Source organism: Marmota monax, unplaced genomic scaffold (genome assembly GCF_021218885.2).
Source record: "Marmota monax isolate L192 unplaced genomic scaffold, Marmota_monax_Labrador192_F-V1.1 WCK01_AAM20220418_F8-fsc00141, whole genome shotgun sequence".
Taxonomy (NCBI): Eukaryota; Metazoa; Chordata; class Mammalia; order Rodentia; family Sciuridae; genus Marmota; species Marmota monax.
The window spans coordinates 173,513-199,080 of record NW_026692981.1 but is presented as its reverse complement, the minus strand read 5'-3'; the positions used below and the strand labels follow the sequence as shown (position 1 = coordinate 199,080).

General features: G+C 45.6%; 5 protein-coding genes across 6 annotated transcripts; all 5 read right to left on the bottom strand.

The window, feature by feature from the left end:
* Nucleotides 1-3,993: 3,993 nt before the first annotated feature.
* Nucleotides 3,994-4,449, bottom strand: LOC124097881 (histone H2B type 1-C/E/F/G/I). Its single transcript, XM_046452460.2, has one exon. The coding sequence runs from the start codon at nt 4,419-4,421 to the stop codon at nt 4,041-4,043; it is 381 nt and encodes a 126-aa protein (XP_046308416.1). The 5' UTR covers nt 4,422-4,449; the 3' UTR covers nt 3,994-4,040.
* Nucleotides 4,450-5,154: 705 nt separating this feature from the next.
* H1-5 (H1.5 linker histone, cluster member) lies at nt 5,155-5,978 on the bottom strand. Its single transcript, XM_046452431.2, has one exon. It carries the CDS (start codon nt 5,919-5,921, stop codon nt 5,241-5,243), a length of 681 nt encoding a protein of 226 aa, XP_046308387.1. The 5' UTR covers nt 5,922-5,978; the 3' UTR covers nt 5,155-5,240.
* A 3,439-nt stretch (nt 5,979-9,417) lies between these two features.
* Nucleotides 9,418-9,831, bottom strand: LOC124097891 (histone H4). The gene has a single exon (XM_046452471.2). It carries the CDS (start codon nt 9,783-9,785, stop codon nt 9,474-9,476), a length of 312 nt encoding a protein of 103 aa, XP_046308427.1. The 5' UTR covers nt 9,786-9,831; the 3' UTR covers nt 9,418-9,473.
* Nucleotides 9,832-15,193: 5,362 nt separating this feature from the next.
* On the bottom strand, nt 15,194-23,783 carry LOC124097909 (histone H3.1). Of its 2 annotated transcripts, none has more exons than XM_046452483.2 (2): nt 22,881-23,783; nt 15,194-15,420 (listed from the first exon to the last, which is right to left on the bottom strand). In XM_046452483.2, exon 1 carries the CDS (start codon nt 23,766-23,768, stop codon nt 23,358-23,360), a length of 411 nt encoding a protein of 136 aa, XP_046308439.1. In that variant the 5' UTR covers nt 23,769-23,783; the 3' UTR covers nt 15,194-15,420; nt 22,881-23,357. The 2 variants fall into 2 exon arrangements, with proteins under 2 accessions (XP_046308439.1, XP_046308438.1); XM_046452482.2 differs by having other exon boundaries at nt 23,217-23,783.
* A 995-nt stretch (nt 23,784-24,778) lies between these two features.
* On the bottom strand, nt 24,779-25,246 carry LOC124097934 (histone H2A type 1-J-like). The gene has a single exon (XM_046452523.2). The coding sequence runs from the start codon at nt 25,201-25,203 to the stop codon at nt 24,811-24,813; it is 393 nt and encodes a 130-aa protein (XP_046308479.1). The 5' UTR covers nt 25,204-25,246; the 3' UTR covers nt 24,779-24,810.
* Between the last annotated feature and the right edge of the window lie 322 nt (nt 25,247-25,568).

Sequence of the window (25,568 nt, the reverse complement as noted above, 5' to 3'; positions counted from 1 at the left end):
AAAACTACTATATGGGTTTTCAACACCGGGCTAAACTTTGAGGTTCTTATATGAGTGGCAAGGATGTAGAAGTCTTTCAGATGCCAGATATAATGTGGGGGAAAGGGAGTTGTGGAAAGTTTGATCAGTGGTTCTTCTTTTTTTAAAATTTTTTAGTGGTAACTGGACACAATATCTTTATTTCAGTTATTTATTTTTATGTGGTGCTGAGGATGGAACCAGGGTTGCGCATGTGCAAGGTGAGCACTCTACCACTGAGCCACAACCCCAGACCCATCAGTGGTTCTTAAGTAACAGTTAAATAAGGGTAAGAAATTCTGGTGTGTGCTGCACAACAGGGCTACCATAGATAGCAAATATATACTGTATAATTCAAAAAGTTAGAAAGGATTCTGAGCTTTCGCCATAAGAGATGGTAAATGTTGAAGGAGTCAGGCATGTTTAACCCAATGTAAACCTTACAAAGTGCATATGTGTATCAAAACATCACATGACACCTATTAATATGTACAATTTTATTTTTACATAGCAATTAAAAAATTAGAAATGCTGAAAATTAAAAAATTCTAAAATAAAATGTATGTATGCATGCACACATAGGGATGGAGAGAAAGAGAGAGAGAGAAGAAGGAGATAGAAGAAAAGAGGAAGGTAGAACTAAAGATACAAGAAAAGACACCAGAAAAGAAACTATATATATATATATATATATATATATATAATCCACAATGCAAAAAGCATTGTCAGCCTCAACAGTCATATGACTATGAATTACTCCTGTCTCCAGTTTACGTGTGTAGGAACTAAGGGTTTGGGAGTTAAAATCTTGACCTCTTGAAGTGGCCTGATGTTTTGGGGTGAGTCTCCTAATTTCAAATCTGGGAACCAGTGCAGGTCCCATAGACCAGCCATAGTAAAGGGGACAGACATGTTGGCTAAGCATGTATTACAAAACCTTAATTCAAAGAAGACTCTAGAAACAAATGACACTTCTGAGATTATTTGGCCTAGAGTAGCTGGAAATACAGGAATCCCCCCTCCTGTCCCCCCGCACCCCCAACAGAGGCAGGGCGTGCTGTCAGAAAGGCTGAAAGGGGAAGCAGCCAAGCTTCAATAACAGGAAAGGCCTTGCAGAAGGTAAACCTTAGGGTGGGCTCACAGGACAGGGTTTGATTAGTGGTCAGAGAAGGTATATTTCAGGAAAAAAAGAACTTTATGAGCCCAATAATCCATTTCTTCTTTTCATCAGTATCAATACTAATTGCAAATTCAACAAGGCTAGTGAGTCTAGTAGCAAAATGGACTAATACTAAACTTCTAAAGGTCTGCAGGTGTGTGCAGCCACCTGGAGGCCCAGGAGAATGGGCACTATATTGGCAGACAGGGCTTAACTCTTGGCCCTTTGCTTCATGAGCTCAAAAAGCACAAATTTTGTGCATTTTACTCCTGTGGGTCCATTTAAGGTCTCCTGCCTTTTAATGGAAAAGATTTAATTATATCTAGAAAAGCAATAAAGGTGTTTGGGTTTTAAGATCTTAATATCCGATGGTCTGTGGAATGATTGGAACTTATATTTCCACTGATTCCTGGAAAGGGGTGATAGGACTCTGTCAACCTAAATATTGGGAGATTGCATTTCTCTCTTGGATAAGAAAAACGTCTCTTTTCTATCCCTCGTACATATTGCAAAAAGCTTGTTTTGTTTAGAAAGTTACCCTTATTAAAAACAACAACAAAACCAACCTGAGAGCAAAACAGAGGAATGAAATGTGTAGCTGATTGAGAAAAGAAACTGACTTACATTCTAACTTTTGCAATTTTCATTTTTTAATTGGTGCATTATAGCTGTACATAATGGTGGGATTCATTGTTACATATTTGTACATGCACACAATATAACAGTATTTCTCCTTTCCCTCCACTCCTCCCACCCATTGGTCCCTTTCCTCTACTCTGTTATCTCCTTTTGAGTTTCATGAAATTTTCCCCCATCATCACCACCTTTCTCTTCCTTTTCCTCCCTAGCTTTCACAAATAAGACAACATATAAATCTTGACCTTCTCTGAACTCTTGTAGTTGTTATCAGAGGACTCTAATATACACCAGAAGAAAGAGGTTGGGTTATAGTGTTGTTTGCTTTTGAAATATTCTCAGTCAAATTGGTAGGAAAATAATTTTTATTCAAAGCCTATTTTGAAATAATGGGGGGGCACATGAGGTTAAGGAAATAATTCTATGAACTGGGCCCACTGTGCTCACCCCTACAGGCTTTCATTTTTTAAAAGAAATTTACCTACAGCCTTGCCTGACTTAAATGGACAGGATATATCACATTCCTTGGCCAATCACGTGTTATCTGCAGGAAAATGCAGGCCTGTATATGTGTGTGTGTGTGGGGGGACTTTCGTGACCCTTATACAGACCAGATCTCAGAACTCAGGGAGAAAAAGATAATTCCCCCTAACCGTAAAATCTGCAAGAACAGGGTCCAAATAGAACAGGTCAGCATAGGCCAAAGTGACTTTGAGTTTTCTTGGCAGTGGGGACTTGAAAGTCTGATGTCATCAGACTGTCAGTCAAAAACCAAGAGATGGACCTGGGTGGGACTCTAGAAATCCCTGAGAACCACAATGAAATTGTAAAGCTGGAAAGGCTGCCCTTGTGAGAGGACCCACTCTCTCCCTTGAGCGGGTCCCCATTTCCCTTTCATATTCCTTCTAAGAAACTCATGCCTGTTCTGAGTGACATGGGGTGAAGGGTGTATATATGGGGGGTCTGATTTCAAGCATGGGATGAAGTGGGGAGTGTCTTCATGCTGTCTCAGTTTCAGGGAAGGTCCCTGCCCTGTTACAGAGGGAAGCTAGGAGACAATTGTTTCAAAGGTTCTATCTCCAAAATCTGAAAATTAGGACATCTAAAGAGAGGAGGCAGGGAACTGATAGAGCAGGAAACTGACATAATGTGGATTCAACCTGTTAGACAGGCTTCAGTGAGCAACCTTCACTGTGCTCCCCCTGTGCCTGTCAGGCTGGGGTCCCAGCCCACCCCTAGCCTCCAGTGGGTGTGAAGAAGCCATTCCGGATTTCATGTGGGGTGTGCATGCAAATTCAGTTTCATAAGGAAGAAAAAATGTGACCATGTGAAAACAAGGGGAGCACCTGTAGCAGGATCAAGCTGTATTAGGGACAAGAGGGACTTCATACAGAAGGTGTGGAGGTAGGGAGAGGGGCAGAGAACCCTGGTCCACCTAGGACAAATGTACAGTATCACTGCTTTTAAAAAAAGGCCAGCTCAGCATCTGACTAGGGAGTGAGGATCCAACCCTTGCTAGGGAGAGAAGCCATGCTAGACTTAAGCCCTAACTTCTTTTTTCTTCAGTCCCATCCCAACACCCTTTAGTCTTTTTGTCAAATTAGGCTGAGAAAAAGTAAAAACGGCACATTTCCAGCACTTATTTTACAAAAGAAAACAGGAAGGACCCACAAAATTTCCTTGTCCAATGTACCTGAGATCCATTGAACCTCTTCCTGAGAGGCCTGAAGGCACTGGTGTACAAAGGCCTGCTAGGCATCAGAAATTGCCCATCTGGTACAGTGGCACACAACGTGATCTCATAGGCTCTGAGGAAAAAGGAAGATGGCGAGTTCAAAGCCAGACTCAGCAATTTAGCAAGGCACAAAGCAGCCCAGCAAAGACATCGTCTCAAAAAAAGAGCTGGAGATGTGGCTCTGTGGTGGAGTTCCCTGGGTTAAATGGCTGCCCCCTCTAAAAACAAAACAAAACAAAACACTCAACAAAACCAGGCAATTACTAGTTTAAATCCACCCTGATGTTAAGCGAAATGAACACTTTGAATATCAACGTAAGAGTTCGAAAAGCAGAAAAATCACACTTGATGTGCCTTTTCAATTAAATGCTTCGGATGAAAAGCACCTCTGGCCTGCTACTCCAGAAGTATCGAAGTGCATCAGTCTTTTTGGAAACCGTGGTTGGCTCTGAAAAGAGCCTTTGGGTTAGTCAACGCAGCCTCAGGACCAATTCACTTGGAGCTGGTATACTTGGTGACCGCCTTGGTGCCCTCGGACACGGCGTGCTTGGCCAGCTCCCCGGGCAGCAGCAGGCGCACGGCCGTCTGGATCTCCCGGGACGTGATGGTCGAGCGCTTGTTGTAGTGCGCCAGGCGCGAGGCCTCGCCCGCGATGCGCTCGAAGATGTCGTTCACGAACGAGTTCATGATGCCCATGGCCTTGGACGAGATGCCGGTGTCGGGGTGCACCTGCTTGAGCACCTTGTACACGTACACCGAGTAGCTCTCCTTGCGGCTGCGCTTGCGCTTCTTGCCGTCCTTCTTCTGCGCCTTGGTCACCGCCTTCTTGGAGCCCTTCTTCGGGGCAGGAGCGGACTTGGCTGGCTCAGGCATGGCGAGAACCAACTGGCGAAAGTGAGGAGTTCACAACCCGCGCCTCTTTAAGTATAGAACGTTATGTAAATGAGTAGTAGAGGTCTGTGGTGATTGGTGGTTAACTTGGCCTGACGTCAGATGCCAGTTTTGTCCCATCACAGTTCGCGACCTGCAAAAGCGCGTTCCATTTATCAAAATGAAAATGAAACCCAACCAATCATACAGCTTCGTTTTCGCGCCCAGGAGACTGTTGTGTGTCCTACTTGACTATCAGCTTTAAGGGACCTAGGCGGTTTGTCTTATTGAGAAAACCTGGACGCCGACAGGAGGGAGGCAAGGCTGGCGCCAAGGCCAAGACGCGCTCCTCCCGCGCCGGCCTGCAGTTCCCGGTAGGGCGAGTCCACCGCCTTCTGCGCAAGGGCAACTATGCCGAGCGGGTCGGGGCGGCGCGCCCGTCTACCTGGCGGCGGTGCTCGAGTACCTGACGGCCGAGATCCTGGAGCTGGCTGGCAACGCGGCCCGCGACAACAAGAAGACGCGCATCATCCCGAGCCACCTGCAGCTGCCACCCACAGCGATGAACTCACTAAGCTCCGAGGTCGTGTGACCATCGCGCAGGGCGGTGTCCTGCCCAATAAGACCGAGAGCCACCACAAAGTCAAGTAGAAAGTTGTGGAATGACAACTCGTTAGAAATACAACACCAGATGGTTCAGAGCCAGCTATGTTTCTGGGGAAGAGCTGGGGAAAAAAAATAAGTGTGCAGCTGGTTTCAGAGATCGGTGGGTGGCTCTGAAAAGAGCCTTTGGGGCTGCGGTTGCTGGGAACAACCTGCTTCCTACTTCTTCTTAGAAGCCGCCTTCTTGGCCTTGGCCGCCTTGGGCTTCGCTGCCTTGGGCTTGGAGACCTTGGGTTTGGCTGCCTTGGACTTAACCGCTTTGGGCTTAGCCGGGCTCTTGGCTGCTTTTCTGGGCTTCGCAGCAGCCTTAGCCTTCTTAGGGCTTTTGGCCACCTTTTTCGCACCGGCCGCCGCAGGCTTCTTGGTTTTCTTCGGGGTCTTCTTGACTGCTTTCTTGGCTCCAGCAGCCTTCTTGGGCTTCTTCGGCGTGGCCCCCGCGGGCTTCTTCGCCTTGGCCGCCCCTGCCTTCTTGGCCTTGGGCTTGGCTTCCCCGGAGGCCGCCTTCTTGTTGAGCTTGAAGGAGCCGGAGGCGCCGGTGCCCTTGGTCTGCACCAGGGTGCCCTTGCTCACCAGGCTCTTGAGGCCCAGCTTGATGCGGCTGTTGTTCTTCTCCACGTCGTAGCCGGCGGCCGCCAGCGCCTTCTTGAGCGCAGCCAGGGACAGGCCATTTCGTTCCTTAGAGGCGGCCACAGCCTTGGTGATGAGCTCTGAGACAGGGGGCCCTGTCGCCTTGCGCTTCGCCGCGCCAGCACCCGCAGCCTTCTTGGTGGTTTTCTTCTTGGCAGGGGATTTCTCCACTGGCGCCGGAGCGGCGGTCTCGGCAGGAGCAGTTTCGGACATGGCGATAGGAAGAACTCCTACAGAAGAGACTCGAAATCTAAAGAGCAACTTTTGCAATGCTCCTTAGCTCCGACCTGAGGCTTATATAAGCCGGCGCTGGCCTGTGATTGGCGGAGCGTCCAATCCACCGCCCTCAGGCCGCTATGGCTCAAGGTTGAACTCCTAAATTGTGTTTGTTAGTCCCGCAAATTTGATTAAATATTGAAAACAACAGCCCAGAATTTTGTGTTTTAAAGCGCCCAAAGGAAGAGAACATCTTCTATGTCTACATGATTGTCTGTTGTCACACCTAGTATGTGAAAGATATTTTTAAAACTCCCTTTATTTAGTTTTTTTCATAAGAATCCATTAGACTGAGGGGATTATGTTATTCTAGTAAGTGTCCAATAAACATTATTTGAAAGGATTTGTCAGTAGTTTCCACCTTTGATTTTTGCAAGAAGGAAGACAATAGTTTCCCTGGTTGGGGCATAAACTTTGTTTCTAACTGTAGCAAGAAACACAGGCACAGGGGTCTGGTGGGCTACAATCTGAAATTAGCATCACAGACCTTATTTTAAAAACCTGTTCTGCCTCCTACTAGTTTCCATGTGGAGATGTCTTTTATAAAAAATGAGATTTTGCAGCTTGGCAAAACTCAGTTGTCAGAGTGATTTCTTCCATTGCTGAAGCAGATTTTGAAATCACTTGAACTTCAGAAACCCGCCAGCTGAATTCAAAATTAAATTTGGTATGTTTTCTGGTGGAAGTTCTTTCTCTCTTTATTTCTTGGGAAAATTTATTAAAATGTGGTTAATGATAAGTAGTACAGATAATTTGCTTTTGAAAAAATTTCTAAAACCTGAGGAAAATTGAGAACTTTCTGTAACCCTAAAATGCACAAATTGTTTAGATGGTCTGGGACCTTGTGAGGTTTGAAAGTGTTCACAGTGAAATCTCCATTAGCATTTAATAAGCTGCAGTATCAGAAATACTTTTTTTGTAAGAAGCCAGCATACATGGGCATGGAATTTTTTTGTGTGTAGGTGCAGACATACAAATATTGTGGAATAACTGGATATGGACTGTGAGACTGCACTGAGTATTGAATGATGGACTTAGAGTTATAGATAATGACCTTGAAGTTATTAAGTAGGTGAGGGTTGTTGTTTTGGGGTGAAAAGGGAAATGGACAGAGTTTTGTTCAAATTTAATTCAGATCTCAAATGAAATCAACCGTTTTTTTCTTTTTTAAGGTTCTTTTTGAGCAAAATAATAACAACAATAATAAGTTAAAAAAAAATGAAAATCAAGTTGCTTTAGTACTTGCCAGTGCAAAACTGTTGCAGGGTTGGAAAAGTGGTTGTTTCTGGACAGTGGTCTTTTTTTATATGACCTTCATATTAAGAACTGTCTTTACATTTTAAAGGATGGTTAAAAAAAAAATACATGACACAGACCATGTGGCTCTTAAAGCCTAAAAATATTTGCTATTTGGCCCTTTGCTCTTTTGAACTTCAGACAGATGATGCTATAGGTCTCTTTCAGAACAAAGCAAATTAGAACTGAAGATCAACAATACAATACTCTAACCAAGAACTTTCCACAATCTCAATCACAAAACTTTTAAGAATGAGGGGAAAGACTCCAAACTCCATTGAGGGGAGCAAGTGTGTAACAATATGGGATGCCTTTCTTGTAGCATTTAGTAAATAACAAGTGATCCTAAGTACGCTCTGCAGGTTTTACTTCTTTTGCCACATTTTATAGCTGTACAAGCCTAAGCCTAGAGAATGACTTGGCAAATTATACAGCTAGTAACGGACAGTGTGGCATTTATCCTGTCTAGACACCTGGTTTCACCTCTAGTGTGGCAGGAAGGTAACAGAAGATGGGGGGAGAGAACACTGAAGCCAGCAAGAGGCAGCATGGCAGGAGGTTGAGGTTAAATTAGAAGATCTTCTAGCCTTGTCCTTCAGAACTTTCTTTAATCAATGCCCAGTTCCCAGAAAGCTTTAGAGCCAGCTGCTGTGATAAGGCTGTTTACAAGAGTTAAAGAACAGGGGTTAGAGGGGAATGCACAGATAGATGGCGACATCTAGAACTCGGCCTTCCAGAACTATCCCCAGTCAAGATGTGCACACTCCAAGAGACATGTACACAGAAAGAGCACATGAGCTGAAGTTTGCCTGTTTTATGAAAATCAGTTAACAGCTCTAAATCCCCACTGAAAGTGAATTCCAAAAAAAAAAAAAAAAAAAAAAAACCAAACAATACACCATCACTATATGGTGTGAAAGGACTCGAGAAAACGTCAAAGTCCTTTGGGAAGACAACCGACCTTGGGTTAGATTATCCGTGGAACAGCGCTATTTTAGTGATAAATGAGGGGCTCTGAAAAGAGCCTTTTGGGGGTAGTGCAGATTTTTGGCCACTAGAAATTTACGCCCTCTCCCCGCGGATGCGGCGGGCCAGCTGGATGTCCTTGGGCATGATGGTGACGCGCTTGGCGTGGATGGCGCACAGGTTGGTGTCCTCGAACAGACCCACCAGGTAAGCCTCGCAGGCCTCCTGCAGCGCCATGACGGCCGAGCTCTGGAAGCGCAGGTCGGTCTTGAAGTCCTGCGCGATCTCGCGCACCAGGCGCTGGAAGGGCAGCTTGCGGATCAGCAGCTCGGTGGACTTCTGGTAGCGGCGGATCTCGCGCAGCGCCACGGTGCCGGGCCGGTAGCGGTGAGGCTTCTTGACGCCGCCGGTGGCCGGGGCGCTCTTGCGGGCGGCCTTGGTGGCCAGCTGCTTGCGCGGCGCTTTGCCGCCGGTGGACTTACGGGCCGTCTGCTTGGTACGAGCCATAGTCGAGCTCACTGCTCTCCACACTGAGCAAAGCAGCAAGAAATTCCGGTATTTATAGCAAGCTTCGCGTCCTGATTGGACAGCAGACTGCGGCTCCTCATTCCACCCACCGAATTGGTTCTTACTTCAATCCTCTTCTTAAAGAGGGAGCTTTTCCGCCTCCACATTTATCTATTAGGAAATTTTTTATTGACTGAATGAGTTTCTAGCATTTACGTGCATTAAAAAGCTAGGAAATGTGGCCAGTCGAATTCACATTGCTTTGAACATAAAAAAATAAAGCATGGTGGGAAACGTGTCAGGGAAATCACGGCTTAATAATTGCGAATAATTTACTGGTTTAATATTGGGCATGCGCCATGCTACCATGCTTAACTTCCTATAAAGGGTTACATTAAAATACTTATGACTTAATGTACGGGGAGTCCTCGCCACTATAAGGCAAAAGGGAAAACCAAAGGGAGACATACTGATTCCTTAATAGACAAAAGACGGTTCTAAATAGTTGCGATCAGGGTATGACTAAAACCACACTTAACAGAAATGCTGAAAAGGAGAATCAGCCTAATTTTGTACGCAAGATTTGTTGTGCTGGTGAGGATTTTTTTTAACTTGGGAAAACGTCTTTAAACTTTTTAAAATGCCTACAGCCCTTAAGAGATTTCGTGGGTGGCCCTGAAAAGGGCCGTTGGTTGACAAGCGATGGCGGCACCAGGACGCTCAGCCGCCGAAGCCGTAGAGGGTGCGGCCCTGGCGCTTGAGCGCGTAGACCACGTCCATGGCCGTGACCGTCTTGCGCTTGGCGTGCTCCGTGTAGGTGACGGCGTCGCGGATCACGTTCTCCAGGAACACCTTGAGCACGCCGCGGGTCTCCTCGTAGATGAGCCCGGAGATGCGCTTGACTCCGCCACGGCGGGCCAGGCGCCGGATGGCGGGCTTGGTGATGCCCTGGATGTTGTCGCGCAGGACTTTACGGTGGCGCTTGGCGCCGCCTTTGCCCAGGCCTTTGCCTCCCTTGCCACGACCAGACATCCCGCCAAAGAAAGTGAACAGACACTGACACTGTAACCTCTGAGCGATGATGTATATAGCAGAGTTTCGGACCTGTTTGAGAACTTCTCAAGCCAGTGCCACATGCTCACTGAAATCCCAGAGAAAGCCCGTCCCACGTTTTCAAGAAAAAAAAAAAAAAAAAAAAGGGCGGTGCTTAAACTGCAGATTCTAGGAAGAGACATATTTAAAAGTTTCTCCGTCCAACTTCATAATATTTTGCGCTACCTTTCCTCTCCTTTAACTGACCCTTCCTAGAGTTCTCTGCCTCTTGTTTAACATTGGCCGAAGCAGTTCCTTCTCGCTTCTGAAATCGACTTGGCCATTTCAAGGGAGGCCATCGCAGCCACTTGGGTATTTGGGAAGTTAGCTGGTATGCATTGTGCTTTCTTAGGATCTGGGCATAGTCCGCCGGAGGAGTGACCATCTTCTGCTCAGGTGTAGCTTCCTGTCTGTTCTAAAGTGTGGTTGTCTGCCCTTCTCATGATTCACTTTTTCTTTCCTTCATCCGCCGCCGTATTTCTGGGGATAAGTGACTAATATTGTCTTTATTCTGCTTGGGAAAAGCTTGCGGAAGCTGCTTGAAGAAGGGCGTTTCACTTTCTTTTTTTCTGGAGAGTGAGGCAAATGTGATGTAGCTTGGGCCCTTCCAGCATCTCCTCTATTGAAGAAAATTAACTGGAAGCCCACACCTCTCAATTTTACATAATGCCTGATACGGCAACCAGGGATGCTTTATTTCCAGGGAAAAGAGTGTTTCAAAGGCAGAGTGCTGGGCTGTTTCCACTTCGCCAGTAGTTTGGATTGACTTCCTCTGACCCTCCCCTGGCTTCTAGGAGTCAGCTGCCTTTACTTGATGCAAGTCTTGAGTTCTTAACTTTCCTTTTCCCAACCTTGGGAATGTTTATTTTTTGTTTCAGGCATGTTTGGTTGGTTATTTACTCCTTTAACAAATGTCTAAGATATTTTAGAAGTTAGTCTCTCCAACTGCACTGTGAACTGATTATTGTACATGCAAAGCATTAATTACATGATCCTGTTATATAATCTGTTTCTCATTGAACTGGTCTCTCCTGTCTTCTGGCTAATATGGAATCCCCATGTTTAATATTGAAGGTGTTAGCCCTGCTTCTTCTACTGGCATAATCACCATAATCTGTTTCCCTTGCAACTCGAAAATCCACGGGCATTATTCGTCATTAAATGGCAGTTATTCTTTTTAAAGTGAAACTTTATATGAGGAAATCTTGAAACAGTGAGAACTCTTAGGAGTGCTACTTTTTATAGGAAGTGCCAGGAGCAGATACTTTTCCTCCAGCTCAGGGTTAGTAGCTGGGCCTTACAAATTAAATTGGCATATTAACATGGGGTTTGTTATATATAAATATGGGAGATTTTACAAAAAAGGAATGAAAGCCCAAAGAAGAAAATAGACCCCAGGGGGGCTTATAGGCCATCTTAAAGGGGTGAGGTAAACCTACAGGGCAAACTACTGGAAGATAAGTGTTATGAAGATGAAGGTTATGTAGTGAAGTCTGCAGATTCTAATTATCTCAGGGATGAGAATGTCCTTCTGTGAGTTGTTTTCCTCTTCTGGTATGGTAGAGGAAGGTACTTTTACCCCTGAAAATTTCCTTAATGTAAGGATTTTTTTTTTCTTTTTTCAAGAGTAAACTTTTACTGTTTTTGCACTTTTCTTGTGTTTGCTGTTTCTTAAAATAATGTGCTCAGCATAATCCTTACACCCAAGTAGCTTAGTTTGCAGTTGAATATTATTATGGTCCCCTGCAAATATAACTCAGGAAGGGCTCTGGTTTGATTGGCTTAACAATGGCTGGCCTTGAGAATATTTCATTGTTGGTTGGGGCTCAGAAAGCAACGTTCCAGAATTTGGCACTTTGTGCACTAGTACTTCAAGTTGAAAGACCTCAGACACAAGCCTTTCCCTGCCCTTCTTCTGCCCTTCTTTCTTTTTCAAAGCTAGTGATAGAAGCCAGAATTGCTGGGGGGAGGGGGTAGTAGAAACTAGAAATTCTCTCTTCCCAAGGAGGCAGGCCCTAACCCTTGGAGAGGTCACTCTCTCCTATCTCCCTAGATACCCCATTCTGGAGGGGTCCTGCCCCATACCCGGGAGTAAAGCATGCCACAGAGAGACCAGGAAGAATCCGGACAGATGGGTCTTGCTGGGCTCCCCTTCAGTCCTTGAACACCAGGTTTGCAACCTTTTGTCCACAGCTGCCCATTCCTCACCAAGTCTAAGCATAAACGTCAGCAGTCTGCGCTGAGTTATTGGGCTTTCATTTCTGAAGGCTCCCTGTCTGGAAAAACGATGAGGTCTGTCTGCTGTGGTCTTCTTCCCCTAGCCTGTCTTTTTTCAAGTTCCAGCCAGGACCAGCAAAATGGTAAGAAAAGGGGTCACTCCTACACCATGGACATGTGTGTTTTTTAGGGATGTGAATGCTTGTAAATTTTCTTTGTCAAATCCGAGTTTTAAAATTCTCTTCTTGTACCTATGTGGAGAAAATTAATTGATTCTTGAGATTTCTTAAAGAGTTGGAGAGTCTAGTTTCATTTAAATCAAGTAGGTGCAAAATGTCCCCCCCCCCCCCCCAGGAAATAGTAATGCTAGTTAGCATGAGTTGCCCAATAAATTCTTATTGATTGTGATAAATGATTGTGTATTTTCCTTACATTAGGGGAGATGAATGTTCTTGAAAAACCAGCCTCTACCTCAGAGCAAAGCCTATCCAAGGAAGGGACATGACCTTTGTCCTTGGAAAGACCCACAGAGCACTCCTAGGCACATTCCCACCAGCTAAGTGGTTGATCTACAAATAACAGGAGAGATCTGCAGCACCAGGTGTCCCTGACTCAGTCAGGCTAGGTGGGGATCCATAGCAACCCCCTAGCAGCCACCAATCAGCATGAGACAGGGAAATACCTGGGATGCCAGATGACCCTCCCAGTAGTTTATGGTGTTGGGAAACCATGTAGTTCAGCATGAACACCCCTCTTGGCTTAAACCAATCAGTTCAAATGAATCCCCCTCTTGTGCAAACCAATCACCCCTACCCAACTAGTTCCCCCCAGTGAATGTGCTAATCATGTTTTAGAGTTGTTGGTGTGTGATGATTTGCTAAGAGATGCTAAGATGTATGTGAAGTCCCTGCCTTCCCCAAAGAGTGTATAAAACTGCTGCAAACCCTGGGCTCGGGGCCTCTCAGCGTCACCAGTTGCTGTGTGTGTGCAGAGGACTGAGCTAGCTCTCAATAAACACCTCTTTGCTGCCTACATCAATCTTGGTCTCTGGTGGTCTTTTGGGGGTCCTGAATTCGAGCATAACATTCTCAAGAGAAATGTTGACCATTTCAGTTTTCATACAATTCCCTTTCTTTCTGATCAAATGAATAAACAAGGCTCCATGTTTTGCTTATTGATCTGTACTTGTCTTATTAACAATCTCTTAATGTTCTTAATTCAAGGTTTTGGGTTCGATCTCTTTTAATGTGACTAAATTTTCAGTTTGATATATTACCTTATTTATCTCCTTGACACTTGATTTTGTCCTGCTTATTTTGCTTAAAGCTTTGGAATTGACTAGTGGATTGTGTTTTGCATATAATTTTTTGTTTCTCTAGTAGGTTGTGTTTTGTATATTCTTTTCTTTCTCTTCTTTCAAAAAATAGTTCATCAGTGCCTCTCCTAATTCTCATTTTCCTATCCCCAAACACACATGTGAACACCTGGACATATGCACTAATGCAAAGACCATTAGTTGTTCAATCTTTTTCTTCCCATGTACTTACTCTCTCAAATATTTCCTCCATACATTTTACCCCAAATAAAACATGATCACGACACCTAGACACATGGAACTTCCCCTCTTCCTTGGTCACAGCTGAGCAGAAACACCATCCCTACCCTCCTTAAAGATCCTTCAGTTTGCATTGTCTCCATGTGTCATTAAGACTGTAGGAGCAGAAGAGCCCTGTTTCCCTCTGAAGGCTTGGAATTCAAGTCTGAGAAGTAAACTGGCAGTAGACAGTTTAGCAGAGAAAAGGCATGCAAATCTATCATGTGCACCTCCTAACAGAGTCAAGCACCTTATAAACTCTCCTCTCAGGAGAGAGGGAAGCTAGGGATGCAGGCGATTGTAGAAGAGTGCATGGATTTTAGGGAAGATGAATGGACAGGGAATGTCCTGAGAAAAAGTGTATCTGGGCTGTAGTTGTGTTGTCAGCTCTGGTCTTTCTTCCAGGTGCGCCAGTCTCCTGCTAATGATGAGATATCTGTGGAAGGGAGTCACAACATTGAATATCTTCTCAATGATCAGGCCTTTAGATAGGTGGGAACTCTGTTCAGAGAAAGCCTCTCCCTGCATTTGCTGTTCCAAGGATGCTCTTGGTTTGAGGGGAAAAATAAGTGGCATATTTTGTGCTATTGTTTTCTAAGCTCCTATAAGACCACTTAAAGAATGTTGCAGATGCAGAATCCATCCTATTATGGTTTGGATGTGAGGTATCCCCCCAAAACTCATATGTGAGACAATGCAAGAAGGTTTAGAAGAGAAACAATTTGGTTATGAGAGCCTTAATCTAATCTGGGAGTTAATCCTCTGAGGAGAATAACTGAGTGGTAACTGAAGGAGGGTAGGGTGGTTGGAGGAGGTAGGTCATTGGGAGCCTGCCTTTGGGGTATGTATTTTGTATCTGGTTAATGGACTCTCTCTCTTTCTCTTCTTTCTGATCATCATGTGAGCTTCTTCTCTCCGCCACACTTTTCTGTCATTATGTTTTGCCTTACTCAAGCCTCGAGGAATGGGTTGAGCTGTCTATTGACTGAGACCTCTGATCCATGAGCCCTCAAATAAACTTTCTTCTCCTAAATTGTTCTGGTCAGGACTTTTAGTCACAGCCGTGAAAAAGCTGACTAAAACACTGCCCATCCAGATTTCTCTTCTCTTGCCCTTATCCCACCATCTCTCCTAAGGCCCACAATTCTATAGCCTCTGGAATCTGATTGTAAAGTCACTTTATCAGAGAAACTCCTTACTTGCTCCTGGAATTCTCTCAAGACCCAAGTATGGTCCCGCAGTAATCCAAATGACTCAGGAGTTGAGGCAAGAGGATTGTGAGTTTGAGCCCAACTCAGCAATTTAGGAGATCCTATAAAAAAAAAAAAAAAAAAAGAGCCAAATATGCCTTCCAGTACTGAGAGCCTTTCAGTACCTGATGCTTTCTTCTTGTTGACCTAGTGTGCTCTCTGCCCTGGCTGTTTTTGCAGTGTTCTGGTGCCGTGTATGTTCAGGGAAGAAAAAATAATTTTTCCTCTACTTTTTTCTGAGTTCTTAAAAGTAGAACACCCTATAGCAAAAGACAGGTAAGCAGAAGAAAAACAAAACATACAAATCTTTATTGGGATGTATATTTCATATATAAACAAAAGATATGAAGGAATTTGAGCACCTCATAGAAGTGGCATAGAAACTATCTTCAGCTGGAACAGGAGCAGGAATGGGAGGCCAGTTATGGGGACTTGGAGAAGCATGGCAACAAGAAAAGGATTGGCCTGCAAATGGTCACTGAGAATCCATCTTGAGGCAGCCCTCCTTTCTTTCCTGGCATGGAGAGGGAGAGAGCATTACAAATGGAGACTTCCAGCTTAGATGTAAATTCCCCTTACAAAAGAACCCTTTGGTCTCAGAACTTGTCCCATGTCTATAGTTTCTCAAGACCATCTGCTTAAAATAATCCTTATGCCAAAGAGGCATATTTTGGGTGACACATTATAGTGTCCTTATGCACGTAGCCAATGGTGATCATTGCCACAGTCTGGCTGGGCACACAATCACGAGCCACCACACAGCTTGTAGATTCAAACAGCAACTCTTTATTCCCGAACTCACACCAGCCGTCTACAATCACGTTCTGGGGAAATCCACGTTCTCTGCCCAAATCCACCCCCACTGGGCTTCTGTCTCCCCCAAAAATACTGTCTGAATCCTGTGAGAACTCAAGGGGAACTCAGGCAGCAGGATACGCCCTATTCCCAGCAGGAATAACCTTAAACCTTAAACCTGGAACCTAAACCGGAACGCCCTAAACCCGGATTATAAACCGGGAACACCCTAAACCCGGATCCGCCTTGGTCCTTGAGCAAGGTCACCTACATGCAATGTCACTGCAAAATGTCCTATTTCCACGAGTCCTTCCACTAAGCAACATGGGGTACGCTGGCAAGGAAATTGTCATACCTACTTGGCTAATGGCTCCCAGCAGATCGTTAGGCTCCCCTCTAGACTTCCCTCAGTTTTGCTGGTTTTCATGCATTTCAGGCCAATATTTAGCTCTTACTCTCTTCCTCACCTCTTGCTAACATCTCCCAACCTGGATGTCTCGAGAACAGAATCCAAGGTAAAGATGATGTAGCCCTCTACTACCAGGCCGACTCTCCTTTCTGGCCTCAGGCTGGGGCAGGAGTTTTCACAGACAGGCACTCCCATGTGGCTTTCTCTAAAAGCCACACAGGTCGGACTCCTTCTGTGGTCATCAGCCTACTTGGACTAGAGCTAGGCCATCCCATTCAGTTCCCAGCACTGGTGTTCCCAGGTGTGAACTGGTGCCTGTAGGAAGGGGGACTTAGTCTTGAGTTCAGCTTTGGCTTTTGCCATTTACTTCTAATCTTACCTTAGACAAAAGAAGGCATTTTTTGGTATTCCTACACTCTTATTTTACTTATCCCCTTAAATTCTCCCTGCCTTCCTATTATCATGAATATGACTTCATGGATCTGTAGGCTTCCTTGGGGCACGGGCCTGGCATGGGAGAGATGGCTGGTGGTTCTCCAATCCATCTTGTACAAAGTCATGGCAAAGGGCCACCTCAGCACATGGGTCTCTCCACTTCCTACCAAGGCACAGTTACATTTGGTGCTTTGGATGGAATGTTCCTGTCGTGCCAAAATTCATATGTTGAAGCCCAATCCCCCAAGTGATGGTGCTGAGAGCCAGGGCCTCAGGAGGAGATCAGGTCACCAGTTCAAGGATTTTACAATGGGATCAGGGCTTTAATAGTGGAGGTCCCAGAGCTCTGCCTGCCCCTTCTGCAGTCTTAGGACACAGCTTGAGGTTCACTGTTCAGTGAACAAGGAAATGGATCATACTGGACTGCTTAGCCTAGAACAGAGGGCAGTATCTTGTTCGTAAGCCAACAAACAGGTGGCTCTGGAACCTTTTGCTGTCACAGTACTAGGGGACTCAGACACTAGCTTTCTTATTCTGCCAGTCTGATGGGTGTTATACAGTTTGCTGTTTTCATTCGAATGTCTCTGAATACAAGTGAAGTCGAAAAATTTCTTCTGCATTAAGAATCTGAAGATTTTTCTTCAATTTAAATTAAAACACTCAAAGCATATTTTCTTATATAGAACTAGTGCGTGTAACCCCTCTTTCGGGCTACTTATGTAAATGAAAATTTTAATACAGCTTCTCTCATTTTCCATTTCAGAAAGAACAGCATTTTAAATGTATTCAAGTTTTTTTATTATCATTATCAGCAGGGACACCTAAATAAATTCAGTTTTTTACATCTTAAACCCTCTTTCCTGATGAGAGCCTATACAGAAGCAAGCAAGATGCAGGGGCGAAGTAAAAAGGGCACTCCTCATCTGAGCGGCCAGCTTTATTTATAAAGGAACTTTCTAAGTTCCTTCATGCCCAGAAGCTGAGTGTCTGACACTAAGATGGAGGCTGATAAGACCCTAGCACAGAGCCTCCTCATGAAGGCAGCAGCTAGGCACTGACATGTATGAGTTATCTTACTAGTCTCAGGGAGAAACTGTAGAATATTCCAAGTGTGGATAACCGGGTGCCCCTTACCCTCCGGGAGTTTGCTCACCAGAGGAATGCTCCCTTGTATGTTTCCATGGCCCAAATCCTTATAAGAGCCAGGCCAGTGGGGAGTGCTTCTGGCAGCAGCTCCCGTTATGAAGTGGAAACCTCCCTGAGCTTGGATTAGAGTGCATGGTTGGAACTCTGCTTGCTCTCCTGTTGAAGGCCTTTCAGGACCTCGGCACTTCTGGGGAGCATCAGCAGCCCTGTGAGTGTTAGTTTTCAACTAATGTTTCCAACATCTTTTCTGCCTCCTAGATTGATGCTTCATGTATTCCATGTAGTGTCCAGAATTTGAAGAGAAGTGTGGGGGGAATCTGCCTTGTGGAAAACAAAAGCTAACAGATTGCCAAAGAAATAAGATTAGCTATTTGCCTATTAGATTAGCCATAAAATTGACTTGTTTATGTGTTAGGAAGCTATCCAATTCAATGACTAAGTTTTAACCAGTGACAAGAGTTAAACCCCAGTTTAGTCTCATCAGAGGACTTCGGTTTGTTTCTCCAGCTCTCCTAACCAAAATCCAGAGAGGAAACTAACTTGTTCTCTGGGGCATTGATCAAGGCACTGTCTCATATCACCTCATTTAACCTCTAAAACATCTCTTAAAGAAAGGGAAAGACCTGTTTTGTAGAAAAAAAGGAGAATAATGATTTGCAATGGCTTATTTAATAAGTAGTAGGACCACTAGAGATGGTACCTCTGACAGGTAGTTCAGGAAAATGGCATTCAAATAACGAAATCAACTGTGAGTGATGGGTTCAGAGCATGCTATCCCAGGATTTGGGGTATTTAAAGTTGCAGGAACTTGAGAAATAGCACATGCAAGAAGGATTTCTGACCTTCCCTTGAAGTCTTAAGTCCAGAGGAAAGGAATGCCCTTATGTTCAATGACAGAGAGCCACAGGACTCCCTCTGGTGAGCTGGCCTTGGTAACTACCCCCCCACCCCCACCCCCAGCATGCAACATTCCAGTTTAACTGCTTTGGGTCCAAATGCAACAGGTTCATTTCATGCTTCACTGTTCTGCCACTGAGGCTTATTTTAAAACTGATATCCCCTTCCCTCACCTCTTTTCCCTCTTCCCCTCCCTAACCTTGGGGAATCAAGATCACTTTTCTTCCCATCCTAGGCCAGGTTACCTGTCCTTGAGCTTATGTACCACAGGAATGAAGTAATTTAGACTTCAGGGATGGCCCCAAGTCTAAGAAATGCTACATGTGAATTATGACCCATGACAAAGAACAGCTTAGAATGTAGCCTTTGAATCCCCTCTTTAAAAGTCCTGTTTCCCATGACAGGCAGAATCACAGTCTCTGGGGTAGAAGTCCCCTGTATTTCTCCTTTGCTAGCAAAGCAATAAGACTTCTTTTTTTCTTTTCCTTACAGTTGTGTCCTCATTATTGGATTGGCATGAGGACTTATATTTTTTTGGTAGTACTCATTGCCTTAACAAGACTGTTCATACAAAATTTACATTTAATACATTTGCATGCTTTTCTCTCATTAATCTTTTGTTACAGAAGCTCTGGCCTATGAATTTAAATAGAAGGAAGATATTTCTCCTCCCCTGCATTGGTATAAATTTGTGTGGGATGTAGAAAAAGGAGAATAACGATTTGTAAAGGCTTATTTAACAAGTAGTAGGACCACTAGAGATGGTACCTCTGACACACAGAAATTTTTCAAAAACTGGAGGGTGCAGCCATAATGCCTGGGCCACCTGCACCAAGAACATTTTCTGTGCCAAGCCCCCCCCCCCCACCCCTTCCCTGCATGAATGAGCTACACCCTAACTGTGTGCCTACCTCACAATGTTCCTTTAATAGTCAGATGTGATAGTAAATGTGGGAAAGCTTAAAAGAGAAGGGCATGAAACAATTGTTAGCACTAACAGGGCAAGGTCAGAGAGGCTTCCTGCACATGCAGTCTCTTAACTGAGTTAATTCTTAGCCAGTTTCCTTGGAAATGGCAAATTAAAACAAAATAGAATACTGGTTTAATAAGTCAATACTTGTTCACAGGGACATTGATTTCTTGGAGTCTTACTCATTTCTAAGTGAACTGAAAAACTTAAAGATTTCTTTCTCCTTCAAAGCTGCTAGCCAGAGGTGCTTACCTGCACAGCTTCTCTGCCTGAGAGGCCACAGCTTTCCTCCTCCTCCTGAATTCTTAGTGTACTAGGCTAGTTTTCAGCCTCTGGATAGCAACACAAATAAATCCTGCAGATTCCTGGGAAGGAAAGGAGAGGTCCGGTGGACCAGACTTCCCTGTAGCCAGGGACCAAGCTGTGGGCACTCCTCCCACCTGGGCTACTTGATTCTTTAGGATGACTCCTGACTCTCCTGTCTCATCAGTTACTCACTGTGAAACAAATTACTAAAAAATGTAGCAGCTTAAAACAGCAAGTTTACTCTCTCTCACCTTCTGAAGATGAGGTACACAGTGGTTTAGCTCTGTGGGGTCTAGCTTGGGGTATTTCAGGAAGTGCAGAGTCCACTTGTTGCAGGGGCTATAGTCATCTGAGGCGTGACAGGGGCCAGAACTGGCTCACTTCCTGGCTATAGTTCTTGGCTGACTGTTGAAGGCCTCACTTTCTTAATAGGCAGGCCTCTCCAAGGGGTTGCTGGAGGGTTCTTCCACATGGCCCCTGGGGTCCAGAGCATCTAGATTTAGCCAGTAGGAAGTACAGTGCTTGTCATGACCTCCTCTTTAAGCGGTGGGACTTTTTTTTCCTTAGAAGCTCATCTCTAAATTCAGGGTACATGCAGGGGACTAGAATTAGGCTCCAGTTTTTGAAGGAAGGAGCATCAAACGAAACCATAATTTCTAAGTTCACACTTAAGTGTGCATTCCATTTGAAACAGCAGACCTCAGAAGACTCTAAAATCCCAGCCAGTGTCCTTGAAATAGAGCAGGAAGACCTTTGCATGGGCCTGTGTGTCTGTCTTTTCCATTGAAGGAAATCAGGCCTTCTGCCCTGGCTATTGATGTCTTTTCCAAAATGGAATCTTCTGTTTTCCTAAAGCCTTTGGAGGGCTGAGTTGGAGCAATCTGTGCCTGAGTGATAGCAAATTAGCAATCCATCCTAGAAATAAAGCAGCGAGCAAAAACAACAAATCTTTGGTCTATGACTTGCATCTTCTACAGGGGAAAAAAGAAATAGCAAAATGTAACTGTTACCACTTAGCTTCACAGATGTTAGGCAGCACCTTGTCTCCTGGGTTAGGACTTCATGCACATCAGTCATGCAAGGGTCCAAGTCTTTAGAAGCTTTCAGTTGCCCCAGGTGAGACAGGTCTGTACCAGGTGGTATCCACTCTGGCTTCTGCCTGGTAAATCACTAGTGTAGCATCAGGTGATTGGCCTACAGTTAAGATGGCCTAATGCCCCTGAATTGCCCCTCAGGCCCATGGCTGCACTACTAGGCTCCTGCAAATAAGACCAAAGGCTAAGGTGCTAACTTTACAACATCACAATCTTAGCATGGGAATGTACATTTCAGAGCTTTATCCTATGAGATTATCAGGTGAGTCACTGCCAGACAAAACGTCAGTTCTCTTGGGAACCAGAATGCTCATTTGAACACGACCATGTCCTTCTTTCTGGTAACAGTGGTTCAGCTGGCTCAGCTGAATTCAGGTTTGGTTCTTTCAGGTCAGGAGTGACACTTTAACAATCATAGTACTGGGTAAGAGAATATGAGACCCACCTGTTAGGTAGCTAGTTCAGCCCTGAATGGAAGAGCAGGAAAGGAGTGAAAACCACAGGGAGACTCGTCTGACAGATACGCACCTGGAAGATGGGGCCTGGTATGTCAAACCTCCCTCACCCATAGTCACATCTGAGGCAGGAGGATTTCTAGTCCAAGACCAGCCTCAGCAAATTATCAGAGCCCTAAGCAACTTAGTGACACCCTGTCTCAAACTGTAAACTAAAAAAGGGCTGTAGCTCAGTGCTAAAGTGCCCCTGGGTTCAATCCCCAGTACCAAATGAACAAACAAAAAAAGCTAGTTTCAAGAGCAAGTTGAAGTGGCACCCCGTTTCTCCACAGAAAAGCCCTCTTCACCATGGCTGATTTGGGGACTGTCAACAAAAGAGTCTCTGCAAGAGTCCAATGTAGATAAACTTCCTATTTTCATGTCACCCTGTTTACTAGGCCACTGGCCGAGAAGATACCAGCACTCCAGGTGCTGGACACCCCCTTACTAGTTTTTCACAAACTTTTGAAGAAATGTGCAAACAAGGCCTCTGGCCTTGAGCTGGGCTTCACAGAGATGTCTACATTTTTAAGATAAGTTACAATTGGGCTCCATGGTAACAGCTGGCAGGGGGAGGGAAGAGGGGAGAAGAAGCTCCCCCCTTCTCAGGTGTTGTCCTTGAAGGGTTAACTTGCCCACAACAGTGAAAGAAAAAGCTGCTTTTATGTGAACTTCTGAGCCCCTCCCCTTACACGCTGGGTATAAAATCCTAAAACTCCCTGAACTTGGGGTTCAGGGGATTGATTGATTACAGCAAAGGCTATACCCTCTGAACCTGGCTGCAGCCAAATAAAACTGTTTCCTGCTATCTTTGGTGCATTTGTCCCTACAACAAAGTCACAGCCTCCCCGGTAGCCTGTACCCTCCCTTATCACAGAAACCTGTCACAAACCCCCATCACCCTGGCAACCAGAACATCAGGACCCTCACACAGAAAGCTTGATGGTAGCTGTCCAAAGGGTAGGTAATAAACTGATTGAAGGGGCAGGAAACTGACAGGGGTTCTCAATTTTCTTAAAAATTCCAATTCTGAACATCACACCATCCTATCTTGGAGAAGGTCCATGCAGCTCCCAGGCTGTCAATCCCAAGTAAAGATGGGGACTTGTGGAAACCTCTGGGAATTCCCAATAAAACTGGAGCGCACCCCGTCCCTCTCCTCTCTATAAGGACCACTCTGTGTGTTCTCTTTTCTCCTTTGCCATTCTAATAGTCTCGTGCCTGTTACTGAGGTACGGACGTAAAACTTCCTCACTTGAGCTCATGAATCCGGGTGGGATGGGTAGGACATTTTGGGGTGCCTGTTTCCTGAAAGGTGCCATCCCTTAACATAACAATTTCACCTCCTGGGAACCTGTAGGGATAGTTGTCCGCCACCCAACTATGTAGCATTCACAACCCGCAAGATGACCTATTGGCAAACTCTACCTTAGTGGAGGAAGCAATCATCCTTTGAAAGGACTCCTCAGCGGAGCGCGGTAGTGCACGCCTGTAATTCCATCGACTCCTGAAGCTGCGGCCGAGGACTAGCCTAGTTCAGGGCTAGCCTCAGCATTTCAGCGAGACCCTAAGCAACTTAGTGATGGCTGGGGATGTGACTCAGCTCAATCTCCAATAGCTCCCCAAACAACAAGTCCACTTCCCACAGTTGCCTACTGTACTACACGGCCTGGCTCCAGAGCCAATGTAAAATTAACTCTTTCAAGTTCCCGCAACCTGACGCCCTTCCGATCAAGGTTCACCGATTTGAGTAACGAAAAATACCTTGTGGTGCCGAGGATCTTCTCACGTGAGCCACGAGGAAAAGAAAAGACCAAGCCTAACTCAATGTGGAGCAGCACTATCACTGAGGACTTTGGTGGCTCTGAAAAGAGCCTTTGGGAAGGTGGCTAGGGAGTCTTGAGCTCACGCCCTTTCCCCGCGGATGCGGCGGGCCAGCTGAATGTCCTTGGGCATGATAGTGACGCGCTTGGCGTGGATGGCGCACAGGTTGGTGTCCTCGAACAACCCCACCAGGTAGGCCTCGCAGGCCTCCTGCAGCGCCATGACGGCCGAGCTCTGGAAGCGCAGGTCGGTCTTGAAGTCCTGCGCGATCTCGCGCACCAGGCGCTGGAAGGGCAGCTTGCGGATCAGCAGCTCGGTGGACTTCTGGTAGCGGCGGATCTCGCGCAGCGCCACGGTGCCGGGCCGGTAGCGGTGAGGCTTCTTGACGCCGCCGGTGGCCGGGGCGCTCTTACGAGCGGCCTTGGTGGCCAGCTGCTTCCGTGGCGCCTTGCCGCCGGTGGACTTTCGCGCTGTCTGCTTGGTACGAGCCATGGGAAATCACCAGAACCCTCACAAAAAGGAACTGAAAGGTTGCTGCAAGGACCTGAATTTATACTGACGATCTCATCCTGATTGGTCAGAGCTGTTGCAGCTGTAACTTGATTGGCTTCTAATTCAATCTTTGTTTCTTACCCCCTCCTCCGAGCCGTTTTCCTCTGAGCCATTTTTCTCTTCTGAGAGAATTTTTGTTATTTTGTTTACGGTTTCAAGCAAATAAGATCTAATGAAAATGGAATTGGAATTGGAATTCGTGGGAGTCAGTCTAAACTGTTCTTAAACCAAAGCATTTTTTTAAGCTTTGTTTCCTTTTTCAGATAAATTGAAAAAGTTACGAGTAGAATGATGCAATCTTTAGTAAATAAAAGTGTTTCATAACTACTTTTAACGATTGTACCAAAGCCCGAAAAAAAAAAAACAAGTTTGAAAATAGATTGGCACAGTGGCTCCTGGAACATGAAAACTTGTTTGTCTTGCCTGGTGTGGGGAAGTAGTGGTTGGGGCTCGTGGGGCGAAGGGTTAGAAATGTGCTCGACTATGATACCAATAGTATCCGACATAACTGATGGTGATGCAATCAAATGGTTGCTTGGTTCAAGGTTCCCTTACTATCCGCGGAGTGATGTTTGCATTGATGTACACTAAGGTCTTTTACATTAAATATAAGCAGACCTGAAAAGGCCGTTTGTTAGGAAGGAATTCTAGTTGACTATGAGACCATCAAACTCTCCTATAAAAAAAAAATCCTGAAAAATAAGTCGTCTTGACATTACACTCACTGCGGCAAATCACAAAAAAAAATGTTTATATAACGACCCGGAAATATTTAGAGGAAGGGGACGATATAGAATGGGAGGGGGGTTCTATTCAAAGTGAATCTTCAAAACACCATTCTTGATCTTACTACTTCAATGTGCTTACAACATAACCGGGCACCTGACACATTCAGAGAATAAAGTGCTGAGTTCTTCCTCAGAAACGGTGGGTGGCTCTGAAAAGAGCCTTTGGTTTTAGGAAAGTTAGTGGGAAGCTGACTTCACTTTCCCTTGGTCTTGTGGTGGCTCTCGGTCTTCTTGGGCAGCAGCACCGCCTGGATGTTGGGCAGGACACCGCCCTGCGCGATGGTGACTTTGCCCAGCAGCTTGTTGAGCTCCTCATCGTTGCGGATGGCCAGCTGCAGGTGGCGCGGGATGATGCGCGTCTTCTTGTTGTCGCGGGCCGCGTTGCCAGCCAGCTCCAGGATCTCGGCCGTCAGGTACTCGAGCACCGCCGCCAGGTAGACGGGCGCGCCGGCCCCGACCCGCTCGGCATAGTTGCCCTTGCGCAGAAGGCGATGGACTCGCCCTACCGGGAACTGCAGGCCGGCGCGGGAGGAGCGCGTCTTGGCCTTGGCGCGAGCCTTGCCACCCTGCTTGCCGCGTCCAGACATGATGGGCGCGCTCAAACTACACCAAAAACGTGTGTGAAAGAACAAAAAAAAACCCCACACACTTTATAGCCGCTTTGGGCGCGAAAAAGAAGCTGAGCCATTGGCTGAAGTTGTAAGTGCATTTTAAATATTCTAAATGCAATTTCTAAAACACGCATTTTGATTGGACAATACTGAACCGAGAGCTCCATATGTCCTCCAATCACAAGTTAGACTCTGCTGCGAGTTGAGTTCTAAAGAAAGAGGACTGGACCCGTCTGGTAGTGATTGTTTGGGTACTTAAGGTTTCCTATACCCGAGCCAGTGGAGTCCGCCTCGGTCCCCAGGAGGGCTTCAAGAAGGTGCGGACCAAGGCGCCGAAGTAG